Here is a 14878-nt window from a genome sequence, read left to right on the forward strand (position 1 = left end):
AATTGCAAATGTCAATGCCTAGAATATCTCATGCCTACAAAGTGATACAATTATAAGTGACCAAAAGGTGAGATAGAGGTGTGTTTAGGAGAGCTGGGGGTAGCCCAGAAAATAAAAAGGAAAAGAAGAAAAAAAAAATCAGTCAAGAAGAACTATGAATCCAAACATCACATTTCAAAACGTTTCAAAATGTGGATGTGTATCACTTCCAAGTGTATTAGTCACTTAGTCATGTCTCTTTGCGACCCCATGGACTGTTGCCCACCAGGCTCCTCTGTCCATGGCATTCTCCAGGCAAGAATACTGGAATGGGTTGCCATTTCCTTCTGCAGGGCTTCTTCCCAAACCAGGGATCTAACCCAGGTCTCCTGCATTGCAGGCAGATTCTTTACCATCTGAGCCATCAAGAAAGCCCCATTTCATCTCAAAATTCCTGCAGTATTTTTACAGATTTAAAGGACAGGATTGTACATCCCTGATTTTACTCTCTGGAAAAACTTGCTCTGATGTTATCACTTGTGGGAGTGCCTAAGAAAGCCTAGCCTTTAATTTTTGACCAAACACCATTTTGGAATGGTGCTTAAATCATTTTGGAAGGCCTGATTAGCTTGTTCAGGGTTAATTAGTACCTTTCTTAGGCATTCTCGTCCACCTCCTATTTCATGACTGAGAATAGTAGAGCCTACTTTTGCAAATATAGTATGTTAAATCCAAGCGGTTTTTAAAAAATTTTAAAGGCAGACTAAGTGGAGAAGAGGCTACATAGATAAGACCCCCCGGTATGCCCTTAGGTTGAGCCCCTTCAGCCAGCAGTAAGCACACAATCCTCTCTGCTCTTTGGTCATGGAAGGGTTCTCTGGATGATCCAGACACTTCCATGCACTTTTTTAAAATAAGAATGAGCACCTTTCAAAATGGCGCCTCCTGATAACCAATGACTTCCAGCAACGCCGAACATGCCCATCATTTGTCAGGGAATTTGGTACCATTCAAAAGACATTTCCCAAGAAAGCACCTCCTTCTTCCATGTAGTTTTGTTGAGTCAAACTCCAAAGGCCATCCCTGTTGTGAAAGCTGCCTCTAGCAAGAAGTTAAACTTGAAGTTATCTTGGCAAAACAGGAAGTTATTTGGGGGCGGGGGACAGAATTAAACTTGGGTAGTTTTTCTTCCTTTTCTCAATTGTACTTTTGCTCACAGCTTCAGCTGGGAGAGAGAGTGTTCACATTTAGTTTGGAGTTTATGAGTTCATATTTTATAATTAACGTTGCCAACAGGGGAGTTTGATTAATACCAAGCAGTGGATTTTGAGCAATGTTCCATACAAATTGCCAAATTTAGCAATAAAATAAATTGGTTATGTGAACATAATTAGTAGGATGACTACTTAAAATTCAAAACCGAATGTGAATAATTCCAAATCATCTGAGCCACAAATCCATTATTTGTATAGAAGGGAGAAAGTATAGCATTTGGGTTTTATTTTGCCCTCAACCACAATGTTATTCAGCACCAAGCTGAACATAATGAAACTTCTACAATGGGTTGTGACAATATTTTAGAGCAACCCCGAAACACACACAGACGCATGTGCGTGCACACATGCAAAGGGAATGTAATAAAGATAAGAAATGCTAAAATGAATTTCCATTGTAAGTGTAAAAATCTATAACAAATTTTTACGCAAATGCTGTATTACATTTTTCTGATGCACCAGACATAAACCTATGGCACAAAATTACTCAGGAGAGCTCCTTGCCTTTAAATATTCACAGTACCTTATTGTCACCCTGGACTTCTCCGAGCCTTTGCTGAAGTTCTTTAATTTCTTCTCCCAGATGTTTATTTCGGTCCTGAGAATCTCTCAAGAGTTGTGCAAGATTAGCCTGCAAATATCAACACATTATGAAATATAATCAGAAATGGAGGAGTGCAGAAATGTGAGGCTTTATTAGGCTTACTGCAGTCAGCATCCAAGCCCAGCTGAAGCACACAAAGCCCTTTAGAGTAAACACATGTACGGATATCGCAAGTGTGAAAATCACGCCACTACAACTGCATGGAGGGAAATAAAATTGGCCATGAACCTCAATTTGGGGTTGTTCTTTGTTTCCAGAATGGCTCACAGACAAGTGATGGAGGACTTGGTCTTACTTGACATTTCTTTTTAAAGAGCTCCTCATGAAAACTCTTACAAGCAGTCCTAAAGTTCAATGCTAACTTTGAGCCAACAATAAAGGAAAAGTTTCATTTCCTTGTTTGGATAGTTTTTTCCTTCAAATAGATCATGTTTAATGAACTTTTCTTTGCCACCTTAATGCCCAGAATTTTGATCAAAAAAAATCAGTCAGACAAGAGACCAGTGAGGTATCATGAGCAGAAATCAGGATCCAGGGTAATGCAACAACCTCCTGGGCTGCTTTGCTCACCCCTCCTTATTCCCCTGTTCTAGTTCCCAGAGTACCAAACAGCCAGGATGAGCGCCTTCCAGTCCAGTCTTTGTAACGGCGTTGCTTCCTTAAGATTTCCTCCTGCTCAGACCATATCCCGCTGGCCCACATGGGTAGTTCTCCCCTCCCTCAGTCCAGCTTCATCAACACATCATAGCTGGTTCCTCTGGACCACTTAGGCATCCTTTACCATGCTCCCACCCTTCTCAGGTTCCCTGAACATGAATTTACATCTGATCCCAAACTATGTGCATGCTTTTATCTATTCAAGCCTGTAACTTACTATTCAGCTTTACCTCCCAGGGCTGCTGCTTCTATACTATTCAAATTTTGCTAATTTGTTCTAATTCTCACCTTGCTTCAGTTCAGTTCAGTTCAGTCACTCAGTCGTGTCCGACTCTCTGCGACCCCATGAATCACAGCACGCCAGGCCTCCCTGTCCATCACCAACTCCCGGAGTACACTCAAACTCATGTCCACAGAGTCGGTGATGCCATCCAGCCATCTCATTCTCTGTTGTCCCCTTCTCCTCCCGCCCCCAACCTTTCCGAGCATCAGAGTCTTTTCCAGTGAGTCAACTCGTCGCATGAGGTGGCCAAAGTATTGCAGTTTCAGCTTTAGCATCAGTCCCTCCAATGAACATCCAGGATTGATCTCCTTTAGAATGGACTGGTTCACCTTGCTTATTGTGCTCTTTTCTAACCTCAGCAAGAAGAAACGAACTATTCAAAGGTAGAGATTCCTTTTCCTCCTTCCTAAGCCTTCAAGGACATTGCTCCAGGAAGTGCTCTCATTTCAGCAAATGTTTTAAAGATGAATAAGTGAACGAAGGAAGGAAGGATGAATAAAAGAACGAATGAAGAGGCATTTTTCAGAAACAGTCATACAAGGGGTTTGAGAGTCAGCTGTTAGATTCCTGCCCTGTGATAGCGGAAGAAACTCAAATCCAGAGACACCGTGGATGAGTGCAAATGCAGCTGGCTAAATCTCCAAAGACTTCAATGCTGATACTTCCAGGGATACTCAGTTATGTTAGGTAATCAAAGGGGAATGAAACTGAAAGACTAATATGAAGACTGAACCTTGGCTCATCCTCGACTGCTCGCTTCATCTCCCGTATTCCAGCCACTGGGATATCCAGCATCTCGACTGTCAAGGTAGGCCCCCAGTCAGCTCCTCGCAAGCCCGCCTTCTGGCTGTTCCCCACGTAGCGCAGGCAGGACCCATCTCAGCATCGCCCCTCTGTTGGTTCTCTTGGACTAGAATGCTCTCCCTCCCAGAGACCTCTTGGTTCACTCCTTTTTGAGGTCTCTGTTCAAAGTGCATCATTTCAAAGGGCCCACGTGGACCACTGTCTAATGGTGCAAACCGCCCACCTCCCCTCAATGCCCAAGACCTTCCCCCTGCACTACTTGTTATTTCCATAGCACTTGCCATCTCTTAACATACTATGTAATTTACTTTCTTGTTTATTGCCATATGTTGACATATGCTTATTGCTCAGTGTTTATTTCCTGTCTCTCTCTCTTCTCCCTAATAAGAGAGAAGCTCCATTAAGGGCAGGAACTTTGTTCTCTCTACTGGTCTACCTCAAGAACCGAGTGGATGCTCCATAAATATTTCTTAAATTAAAGATAATAGGTTGAGTCTGAAGATTGTGGTCTTAGCCTTGAGAACTATCTGGAATAATAAAATACTGAAACCGGTTCATAGAATGTAACGTTGCATAGAAACCCCGCTCATCCCCACTTGGCAGGATTCAACCCAGCCCTGATTTCCACTTGCTTATTTGTGAACATTATTCAAAAACGTGAGCTAATTCTCAATCCCTTATTTGCCAAGCTCATATCTTGTAATAGTTGTTTTCCAATTTTCCCAGATTCCTGTCCTTATCAGATAAAAATTTGGTGAAGGATAAGGAAGATTCACCCCCATTTTGCAGGCAGGAGAGCAAAGAAACAAGAGATACTGTGGTCAACAGACTACTTTTGGAAATTTCTCCAGAAGGAATCACAGACTAAGTTGGGTCCCAGTTCTGCCACTTACTGGACTGGGTGAGCTTGAGTAAGTTTCTTAACCTCTTGAGTTTCTTCACCCCGAAATGGAGCTAACCATACGAACTTCACGTGGTAAATCGATACTTGCATTGAATAATGAACCTAGGACATCTTTTACAGTGCTTGATGTACAGTCGGCACTGGTTAAAGGCTGGTCATCTCTCTTTGACTCTGCCCTTCCAGTGGCCCCAGCTCACTCACTCAGCGGACAGTTGGGCAGACTGGCAGGAAGGCTTCTTGGTTACAGCTGTCTCCTTTGTCACCCTGCTGCTGCAGACAACAAATATTTAGGGAGTGCCCACTATGTGTCAGGCACAGTCTTCAGACTCTGGAGACACAACAGTGAGCAATACAGACAGAGTCTTGTGAAATGAAATATTTCCTGCCATATCGGTGGGCAAGAAATGTCACAGCCATCCATGATTTCTGGCCTCCTAATGTAAATGGGGGCTCCCAAAAAGGAACACTATGCCAGCAATCCAGCAGATGCCGCCACCCCCCAGTGGCGATTGCTGAGGAGCTGGGGGTAGGGGGCTGCAAGAAGCAGCCATCCACCACACCTGCCACCCCTTATGGTGAACAAGGAATTCAGGATGTAAACATTCTAGAAACAGGATTTGGCCCCAGATAATTGAGGTGCATATGAAAGGAATGAATTCAGTGAGCCCGGAGGCTTGCATCTTCCCAAACACAGAAGAACACTAAATCCCTTAGCTTGATATCTGGTTTTCCTAAATACTTAACGATAATCTTTGATGCTCAGACTGACTGCCTGGCCCCTTTATTGCAAACCTGTATATAGCCTGACTCTCTCCTGCCTCCTCAGAGCAGTTTTCTCAGAGCTATTGAGATGCTGCCTCCCAGGCTTAGAGTCCTTAACATTCCCATCAAATCAAATAACTCTCTACTTTCAAAGTTGTGACGAATTTTTTAGTCCACAGCCCCTTGCCCTTGTAAACTTACATTTTAATAGATGACATTATATTAATCATATTACATTACAACAAAATGAATAATGACCGATGAAGGAAATGATGAGTGCTATGTGAAATAAACACAGCAGGCAAAGGGAACAGCATGTGCCGGGGACAGACCATAGAAGGTGTCACAAGGAAGGCCGCATTTAAACCAAGACTTGAGAAAGGAGGAACAGCAAGCCTGAGCGTTGTGGATTTCCTGGGGAAAGTTCCAGGTAGGGCGAAGGCAACCGGCTTCCTTCTCCCCCTCACATCACAAGATTCCCACTTTGGAAAACAGTTCAAAACCACTACAGCAGATTAACCCCAGGGACTGCAGTACAGAGAGGATTCAATTCTTGATTTTCTTTTCTGGGTCCCCCCCCTCCTTCTTACAGCTCTCCTGTAACAGCACAAAGTAACACAAGCGGGCAGCCTCTCCTTTTCCTCCAGGGAACTCCAGAACACTTCCCAGACATTAGCTCAGCAAGCATAATCCTTCCCCAGCAGATGAAGGGACAGGCACCCCAGGCCAGAGAGACTGGCCCAGAGGCAGGGTCCAAGGAGCAGCCCAGTGCTGGCTGGTGCGTGGTTGAAAGTGTCCTCCGGGAGTCTGCTGGCACCTGCACGCAGCATCTCAGCACCCCATCTGCAGGAGACACAGCAAACTTCACCTTCACAGAAGCCTGCTTCTCTTAAAACAGTGGAAGAGATGTTCAGAAGGAAACGGTTGTGGGAGCAACAGTGAAAGTTAACACACACAGGCAAAAAAATCTGCAACATCCTTGACCTGCTCTTTCTGAATCAATCACTGCTTGAGCCCCTTAGGTGGGTGGAAAGACACTGACATTTGTTCACCGATGTAACCACAATAGCTTAACCCACACAACTTGAACTCTTGGTGGAGAAAGACCCTGACCTCCAATCTGTCACAGATCAGTATTTCTGCAAAATACAATGGAGATCTATTCCTAGGAAAACAAACTGAAGAAGACCTCAAGGCCCCAAGTGTTTGTTAGACTCACCTGACATAAAATCACACATACTGTCAGATTGCTAGCAAGGAAATATATACATTTACCATATGTAAAATAGATAGCCAGTGGGAATTTGATGTATGATGCAGGGAACCCAAAGCCAGTGCTCTGTGATAACCTGGAGGGTTGGGGTGGGGAGGGAGGTGGGAAGGCGATTCAGGAGTCGGGGGACATATGTATGTCTATGGCTGATTCATGTTGATGTATGGCAGATGCCATTACAATACTGTAAATCAATTATCTTCTAATTAAAAAAATTATTAACACCTGCTCTCCATTCCTGCCCTTATCTTTGTCACAGGGACCAGAAATGGCAGCTTGAAGCCTTTCACTGGTCCTTAGGCCCTGCTTTGAAGAGCATTCAGCCCAGAGATACTTCCTGTTATTTGGGTGTTAGAGCAAGACAGGCACCCAGTTTATATACCAAAGGTTCCAGGGAGATGCGAAGCAGAGGACAGGGCTGCTTGCTTTAGGAAACAGTGATTCAGAGACACAGTGATGTGATTGTCAAATATTATTTACTCTGTAGCTTGGCTGAAAAGAAATCTACTAAAATAAACTCAAGCATTTGACAGTAGCTGCAAAACAATGGTTAATTAGAATCACATCGCCTCCAAGGGAATTCACCATAAATCTACCCCAGCTTTCAAACTGACCCTTGGGGTAGGGAAGGGTGGGGAAGATCCCGCTTTTAAAGCAGGTGACTGTAATTTTCTTTCCCATTTCATAAGCTGGCTTACTTGTCAGTACACAATTCTCTTCTATTCAGCCCTTCCACCTCCTCAACTCCCAAACAATAACTTTGAAAACTAGAAAATGACTATTCTGATATGGTGCCTAATTCCTTGACAAACACCTTAAAGAACAAAAAAAAAAGAGAGAGAAAGAAAAGTAGTACATTTGAAAGTACTCAAAATAGAGGAGAAAAGTTCACACAATTCTTTTGACCAAAAATAACACCCATGACTCAAACACATTCACTATAACCATCCATCAAGCTAACACGCGGCGCCTGCTTATAATTTATCAGCTATGCAGAGCGTTTGTCTCTGTGTTATTGAGAAGGACTCTGTGACCATCAGTTTAGAATAGCTGCACGAAGTAAAGGAAATGTCAGGGAAAAAGTGGCAGACCTTCTAACACTGGAAAGGATTTCACAGGGAAGAAACCCAAACTGAGAGATTATTTCCTCTAAATCTCTGGGGCAGGGAGTAGCATAAATAGCAAAACATGAAAAGGTTTCAAAAGAAGCCTCTTTTAAATATTCAGATATAGCCAGGGCTGATGTTAAAAGGTTGACATTTTCATTCTGATAATAGTGGGATGTTGAATATACTAGAGTATATTGTAGAAGCTATATATTTAAGTCACTCTTTCTAGTTCGGAGTTTCTATATTAAAATTGTGATGGGGAAAAGAGAGAAGACAGATTTGATGAAAACATGGCTGGGAGACCCGAGGCTGAAAGGACATTGCAGCTGTCCATTCTAACACACCTTCCTTTGTCAAGGATTCAGTCAACCCCCAGTTACAATGGATGTTCACAAAAGCGCCAGCCAAGGCCAGCCCCTGGTGTGGGGACTATGATGCTTGTGGAAATTCTCTCTGCACAGAGATGAAGACTACACATCCTGACAGTTGTTATAAACGCAGAGGTCTGGGAGTTGAGAGAGTTGCGTGCATCTTGCCCCAACCTCTCTGCTTTTTTGCAGAAATTCTCAGTGAGGCAAACTAGTCACATGGACAAGGGGAGCAAGCAAGACAGCTTGCTTTCTTCAAGTCCTGCTGCATCTTAAACTCTGGCTCTTGCCTCTACCACTGTGTTTGAATTCCTTCATAAATGTCAGAAAATACATAGAATTTTATACTATAGATGCAATACATTTTTTAAACTTATAAGAAGTGGTGGGAGGTTTTTTTTTTTTAATGGTATATCACATTGGCAATGACAATCTCTTTGAAGGACCCCTGTTTTCTAAGATCAAGTAACCAAGACTGGTTTACAAGGAGGGGAATTCAGGATATCAGTTACAAGAAGTAGTCCTAAATCTTTTAGGTGGGGAGACAAGATCCATTATATACCAATTTTCTCACTGATGTAAGAAGTGAAAAGGTGGACATGAGATCAGTATATGCTACCCCAAAATACACTCCTCTGCCATGAGAATTATTTTGATCTGAAGGCAACTGAGAATCAACAGACACTGAGAATATTCTCCCTTCCCCTTTTCAGCCTAAAAACAGGGCGTAAATTTCTACTTGTGAGGATATCCTATCCTCTCTGTAGTACCAGGAAGGGAAGAGCGTCTCTTATCACCGGACACAGAGAACTGGCACCATGCTGAGTCTGCATAAACAAACCTTACCAAAATAACCCTATCTTCTGTTAGTTTTCCTATATATCTTCCTAGTTACTTTCCCACAATCTATCATCCCTGGAAGCCCAAATGCCCTTTCTTTTATTAAAATGGTACGTAAACCCCTCCCAACCCAGTCTAAACAATTCTTTTGAATTTTACTTCCCTGGCGGCTCAGACAATAAAGAACCCACCTGCAATGCCGGAAACCTGGGTTCGATTCTGAGCTCAGACGATCCCCTGGAGTAGGGCATGGCAACCCACACCAGTATTCTTGCCTGGAGAATTCCATAGACAGGGGGGCCTGGTGGGCTGCAGTCCATGGGGTCGTAAAGGGCCGGACACAACTAAGCGACTAACACTTTTACTTTTTTTTCTTCTCTCTGAACTTCCATGCACATAAAATATTTATAAAATTGTACACTTTTTTCTCCTGTTATCTGGTTTTGTCAGTTAAATTTGCAGGTCCCCACGAACTGAACTTAAGAAGGTAGAGGAAAAGATTTTCCTCTCCAACAGATAAAAACAAAATGAAAGAAAGTGATGAAAAGTTTTAACATTAACCTTCCAACCTTGCGCTAACCAGACACTGGGAAGGGCAGCAAAATGGGAAGGCCACATGTTTTCACCCATGTTCTTAAATAATTCAGCCACCTGGAGGGGAAAGGAGCAACATTTCAGTTACGCTCCCTTGAGTTACCCTGAAAACTTTGTAATTTATTAGATATACACCACTTCAGAAACCTAGCCATGGAAAAGTCATCATAATGACTCTCATAATTCTCCATCATAACGTAAAAGTGATGTGTACCAGAAAATCCTGTAACTGCCTTCTCAGCTAGCTGACATATCAAAACCAGGATTTAAAAATTGGAGGGGAAGAAAGATAAGAGAGAGGTAGGTAAAAACTTGGCCTAGGCACTTCCTCGAGAAGACTATTTTTTTTTAAACTGTGAGAAAGAGACCAGATTTAGAAAATGCTCCTGAACTGCATGGTGAGCCCTTTAAACTCACACCTCTAGGAGTGTAAAGTACTCAATTAAGAAAGAATATGTAAAAAAAAAAAAAGTTTGGGAAAATGTGGAGTATACTTGAGTGGTGTGATTGATAGCAAATTTAATTGCAATTTCTACTCCGCTGCTTTGGTCCTACAGTGACTCCTGTGTTAACCGAGTGAAACTTGCTTTGCTGAGCAATGGCCCCCTGTTCATAGCAACTGCCAAAGTGATGACCTCTGCTACAGCAACAGCTTTCTTATTTACAAAAACAGCCACTGGAAAGAGTTCATTCCACACAGTCACACAGAGTTTTTGGCTGCGTAAGGAGCCCTCGGCCCAGCTACTCTCACCTCGCAGTCTCCAAACACACTCTGGCGAAGGCAGGCATTTCCAGGCCCACAGGCAAATGCTCTTCTATGGGCTGAGGAGGTTGCTATATAAACAAATGTTTGCTTAATCTTGGCCATTACGGTTCTGCATCTGCCACTTTAGTGGCTCCTGTAATAGCTCCCAAGTTCTTTAGACTCATTGAGCTTAAATCCCTCCATCTATAAATTGGGGAAAGCCCTCACCTTCCTGACAAAAGTTGTTGCAAGGACTCAAAGGGCTTCTAAGCAGGAGGCGGTAGCACTCAGAATGAAGTTACAGTTGTGATCATGTGGCGGCGGGGGGGGGGGGGTCCCGCAGGCTGAACCCTGGATTTCTTCCCAGTTTCCCTGGTGTAACAGTGAAGCTGTACTGTTCAAAGTGTTATAAAAAGAAACATCTCAAAGCACTCAAGACCTCTGAAGGAAGTTTTAGGTTCTGAGCATCAAACTGGAATGCATATACAAAGTTGCTCTGATTTGTGGTCACGGGGGACTAAAATAAGATTGACCAAGAAGATTTTCTGCTGAAGCAAAAGGCTCCCTCCCATTCTACAGAGGGTCATTCTGTGCTCTGATTTCTCCAGGGTTGTCATTCTGGTGCATGTCATCATCCAAATAAGCCATCACTTTTTAAGGAAAGAAAGCAAAGGCTCTCTCTCGAACCAAGAGGAATACCTCCCCTGGTACCTTGGCTTGAAATCAAAACAGACAAAGATGTGTTTGATTGTTTATTCAAGGAGGAGTCTGCTAAGGGAAAACTGTGTTGCCATGACCCCAAAGAATCCCAACCTATTAGGAGATTAACCCCAGATCATTTAAATTCCCCTTTATCTCCTTTGGAGGAACTGCTTGTTTAGCAAAAGAAAAATATTTAAAGGGTCACCTGAGATCTTTTGGTGATATTGCACTGCACTGCAGAGGTGCTTTGTGTATAGCTCTGCCTGGAGTATCAAGAAGAAATTTTCATTTCAATATCCCCTGAGAAGCTATTAGTGAAATCACTGTTGTCACGATTTCTTCGCTGCTTCTTTAACAGATGATTTGCCATTGGAAATTGAGTTGTTTTAAAAAGGATTCTAAATTCTAAAAGAGAACCTCGATTCACAACCATATTTCTAGAACTACAAACATGAATGTTCTTGTCTATCCTGAGAGGAGGAGACAAAAAACAGGTAGACATTATGACCGGACACTGGTTGGCACAAGAAAGAACACTGGCCTAACAGATAAAGATTTCTAGCTCAGTTTCTGGTTCTCAAGTACTGCTTAAGCAGAGGGTTTCATCTTTGAACTTCCAAAATGGGTTGGATTAAATGTTGACTATGCTTTTTACGGGAGAAGGCAATTGCAACCCACTCCAGTTCTCTTGCCTAGAAAATCCCATGGATGGAGGGGCCTGGTAGGCTGCAGTCCATGGGGTCACTACGAGTTGGAAACGACTGAGCGACTTCACTTTCACTTTTCACTTTCATGCTTTGGAGAAGGAAATGGCAACCCACTCCAATGTTCTTGCTTGGAGAATCCCAGGGACGGCGGAGCCTGGTGGGCTGCCGTCTATGGGGTTGCACAGAGTCGGACACGACTGAAGCGACTTAGCAGCAGCAGTAGCATGCTTCTTCCTGGACTTCCCTGGTGGCTCAGATGGTAAAGAATCCGCCTGAAATGCAGGACACCTGGGTTCAGTCCCTAGGTTAGGAAGATCCCCTGGAGGAAGGCATAGCAACCCACTCCAGTATTCTGACCTGGAGAATCCCCATGGACAGAGGAGCCTGGCGGTCTACAGTCCATAGGGTCACAAAGAGTCAGACATGAATGAGTGACTGAGAACATGCTCTTTCCAATTCAAACAGCCTCAGAGTCAAATAAGGAACAAAAACCTAAATTAGAACACTGAACAAAACACTAGCAGATTTGGATGTTTCAGTTCAGTTCAGTTCAGTCGCTCAGTCATGTCTGACTCTTTGCGACCCCATGAATCACAGCACGCCAGGCCTCCCTGTCCATCACCAACTCCCGGAGTTCACTCAAATTCATGTCCATCGAGTCGGTGATGCCATCCAGCCATCTCATTCTCTGTCGTCCCCTTCTCCTCCCACCCCCAATCCCTCCTAGCATCAGACTCTTCTCCAGTGAGTCAACTCGTCACAAAAGGTGGCCAAAGTATTGGAGTTTCAGCTTTAGCATCAGTCCTTCCAATGAACACCCAGGACTGATCTCCCTTAGAATGGACTGGTTGGATCTCTTTGCAGTCCACGGGACTCTCAAGAGTCTTCTCCAGCACCACAGTTCAAAAACATCAATTCTTCAGCGATCAGCTTTCTTCACAGTCCAACTCTCACATCCATACATGACCATGGGAAAAACCATAGCCTTGACTAGACAGACCTTGGTTGGCAAAGTAATGTCTCTGCTTTTTAATATACTATCTAGGTTGGTCATAACTTTCCTTCCAAGGAGTAAGCGTCTTTTAATTTCATGGCTGCAATCAGCATCTGCAGTGATTTTGGAGCCCCCAAAAATAAAGTCTGACACTGTTTCCACTGTTTCCCCATCTATTTCCCATGAAGTGATGGGACCAGATGCCATGATCTTTGTTTTCTGAATGTTGAGCTTCAAGCCATCCTTTTCACTCTCCTCTTTCACTTTCATCAAGAGGCTTTTGAGTTCCTCTTCACTTCCTGCCATAAGGGTGGTGTCATCTGCATATCTGAGGTTATTGATATTTCTCCCGGCAATCCTGATTCCAGTTTGTGCTTCTTCCAGCCCAGCGTTCCTCATGATGTACTCTGCATACAAGTTAAATAGTCAGGGTGACAATATACAACCTTGACGTACTCCTTTTCCTATTTGGAACCAGTCTGTTGTTCCATGTCCAGTTCTAACTGTTGCTTCCTGACCTGCATACAGGTTTCTCAAGAGGCAGGTCAGGTGGTCTGGTATGTCCATCTCTTTCAGAATTTTCTACAGTTTATTGTGATCCACACAGTCAAAGGCTTTGGCATAGTCAATGAAGCAGAAATAGATGTTTTTCTGGAACTTTCTTGCTTTTTCCATGATCCAGCGGATGTTGGTAATTTGATCTCTGGTTCCTCTGCCTTTTCTAAATCCAGCTTGAACATCTGGAAGTTCACGGTTCACATATTGCTGAAGCCTGGCTTGGAGAATTTTGAGCATGACTTTACTAGCGTGTGAGATGAGTGCAATTGTGTGGTAGTTTGAGCATTCTGTGGCATTGCCTTTCTTTGGGATTGGAATGAAGACTGACCTTTTCCAGTCTTGTGGCCACTGCTGAGTTTTCCAAATTTGCTGGCATATTGAGTGCAGCACTTTCACAGCATCATCTTTTAGGATTTGAAATAGCTCAACTGGAATTCCATCACCTCCACTAGCTTTATTCGTAGTGATGCTCTCTAAGGCCCACTTGACTTCACATTCCAAGATGTCTGGCGCCATCGTGATTATCTTCATTGTGAAGATTTTTTTTGTACAGTTCTTCTGTGTATTCTTGCCACCTCTTCCTGATATCTTCTGCTTCTGTTAGGTCCATACCATTTCTGTCCTTTATCGAGCCCATCTTTGCATGAAATGTTCCCTTGGTATCTCTAATTTTCTTGAAGAGATCTCTTGTTTTTCCTATTCTGTTGTTTTCCTCTATTTCTTTGCATTGATCGCTGAGGAAGGCTTTCTTATCTCTCCTTGCTATTCTTTGGAACTCTGCATTCAGATGCTTATATCTTTCCTTTTCTCCTTTGCTTTTCGCTTCTCTTCTTTTCACAGCTATTTGTAAGGCCTCCTCAGACAGCCATTTTGCTTTTTTGCATTTCTTTTCCATGGGGATGGTCTTGATCCCTGTCTCCTGTACAATGTCACGAACCTCCGTCCAGAGTTCATCAGGCACTCTATCAGATCTAGTCCCTTAAATCTATTTCTCACTTCCACTGTATAATCATAAGGGATTTGATTTAGGTCATATCTGAAAGGTCTAGTGGTTTTCCCTACTTTCTTCAATTTCAGTCTGAATTTGGCAATAAGGAGTTCATGATCTGAGCCACAGTCAGCTCCTGGTCTTGTTTTTGCTAATTGTATACAGCTTCTCCATCTTTGGCTGCAAAGAATATAATCAATCTGATTTTGGTGTTGACCATCTGGTGATGTCTGTGTGTAGAGTCTTCTCTTATGTTGTTGGAAAAGGGTGTTTGCTATGACCAGTGCGTTCTCTTGGCAAAACTCTATTAGCCTTTGCCCTGCTTCATTCCATGCTCCAAGGCAAAATTTGCCTGTTACTCCAGGTGTTTCTTGACTTCCTATTTTTGCATTCCAGTCCCCTATAATGAAAAGGACATCTCTTTTGGGTGTTAGTTCTAAAAGGTATTGTAGGTCTTCATAGAACCGTTCAACTTCGGCTTCTTCAGCATTACTGGTTGGGGCATAGACTTGGATTACTGTAATATTGAATGGTTTGCGTTGGAAACGAACAGAGATCATTCTGTCGTTTTTGAGATTGCATCCAAGTACTGCATTTCGGACTCTTTTGTTGACCATAATGGCTACTCCATTTCTTCTAAGGGATTCCTGCCCACAGTAGTAGATATAATGGTCATCTGAATTAAATTCACCCATTCCAGTCCTTTTTAGTTCACTGATCCCTAGAATGTCGA

At 43.1% G+C, this 14878-nt stretch overlaps 1 protein-coding gene across 2 annotated transcripts in view; it reads right to left on the bottom strand.

The window, feature by feature from the left end:
• Positions 1 to 14878, bottom strand: part of CCDC149 (coiled-coil domain containing 149) — a 116231-nt gene that overhangs the window by 50614 nt on the left and 50739 nt on the right. Inside the window, exons 4-5 of one of the 2 annotated variants that reach the window (XM_088836266.1) lie at positions 9419 to 9508; positions 1777 to 1884 (exon numbers count right to left, since the gene is read on the bottom strand). In XM_088836266.1, the coding sequence (XP_088692392.1) occupies positions 1777 to 1884; positions 9419 to 9508 (198 nt within the window). The remainder of the gene's footprint in view (positions 1 to 1776; positions 1885 to 9418; positions 9509 to 14878) is intronic. The other variant, XM_055435314.2, reaches the window with a different exon arrangement.

Source organism: Moschus berezovskii, chromosome 5, assembly GCF_049115385.1.
Source record: "Moschus berezovskii isolate FMDL1 chromosome 5, NW_MosBer_1.0, whole genome shotgun sequence".
Lineage (NCBI taxonomy): Eukaryota > Metazoa > Chordata > Mammalia > Artiodactyla > Moschidae > Moschus > Moschus berezovskii.